Source organism: Acanthisitta chloris, unplaced genomic scaffold (assembly GCF_000695815.1).
Source record: "Acanthisitta chloris isolate BGI_N310 unplaced genomic scaffold, ASM69581v1 scaffold9446, whole genome shotgun sequence".
NCBI classification, from domain to species: Eukaryota; Metazoa; Chordata; class Aves; order Passeriformes; family Acanthisittidae; genus Acanthisitta; species Acanthisitta chloris.
This window is the reverse complement of record NW_008678694.1, coordinates 76,484-77,529: the sequence shown is the minus strand read 5'-3', so window position 1 is coordinate 77,529 and position 1,046 is coordinate 76,484. Positions and strand designations below refer to the sequence as shown.

At 35.1% G+C, this 1,046-nt stretch overlaps 1 protein-coding gene across 1 annotated transcript in view; it reads left to right on the top strand.

Moving 5' to 3' along the window:
* MPHOSPH6 (M-phase phosphoprotein 6) overlaps positions 1 to 1,046 on the top strand; it is a 3,985-nt gene extending 2,939 nt beyond the window's left edge. Inside the window, exon 4 of the mRNA XM_009077004.1 lies at positions 386 to 1,046. Coding sequence (XP_009075252.1) covers positions 386 to 554 — 169 coding nt within the window. The 3' untranslated portion in view covers positions 555 to 1,046. The remainder of the gene's footprint in view (positions 1 to 385) is intronic.

The window sequence follows — 1,046 nt, the reverse complement described above, 5'->3', positions numbered from 1 at the left end:
AAAACCCAAAAAAGCAAACAAACAAAACCCCACAACAGATATGGTACTGACCCCACAACTGTACAGAACTGATTTCCCAGGGATGCTGGTGTATATTCAGTGGAATCTCCATCACTTTGGGGGGTAAAATAACTTGTAGGGGTTTTCTGCCCTTTGATATCTGGGTATTCCATGCTAATTACCTCCTTGTTACAGACTACTAACAAACTCAGACTATCAGAATGGATAATGATATAATAAGTGATCATGTTGTACTTGTGCTTTTCAAGCTTCTAATGACTAAGTTTTTACACCACCTAAATACTTGATTAAATTTATGATTTGCTCCATTGATTTTTTTTCTCTGATTTTAGTAAAAGGTGTACAATTTTTATTCTCTTTACAGATACGAAACATTAGTGGGAACAATAGGGAAGAAATTTTTGAGGAAAAGAGACCAGCGTGTACTCAAGGATGATGTTGAAGATGACGAAGATAATGAAGTTGAAGATGTGAATAGTAACACAAGACCTAAGAAAAAAGCAAAGAAAATGTTCTTAAAACCTCAGGATTAATGTCAACTGCACAAGTGGAGCTAATAGAAATGTTACCTAATGTCTACCAAACACAGTACCACAAACTGGACATTGTTTGGAGTTTTTGCTATGTAACATAAAAGGTGGATTTTGTAAACCTTTTCTGTTCTCACTCAGATTTGTACCATCCACATGACAGACATTTTTCAAAGTGGATGTGTATGTAATGGATGCCATACATCCTTTCCTCTCTCAGCAGCTTTTAATGTGTGGGACACTAATCCCATCAGTCTTTTTAAAATGTTGTGCATAACTAGATCGAGTGTTGCATGCAATCAAGAGCAACATTATTTACAATTTATGATAACATCTGAAAGAAGTATTTGGAGTGCAGACAAGCTGTGTCCAATTCAGTAAGGCAGTTCAGCTTTCACTGCTTTCTTTATTATGAAAATGAAACCTTTGCTGTCTTCAAATTGAAAAAAGTCAGCACAAACATTTTTTTTTTTACTGTGCTAAAAATAAAATGGG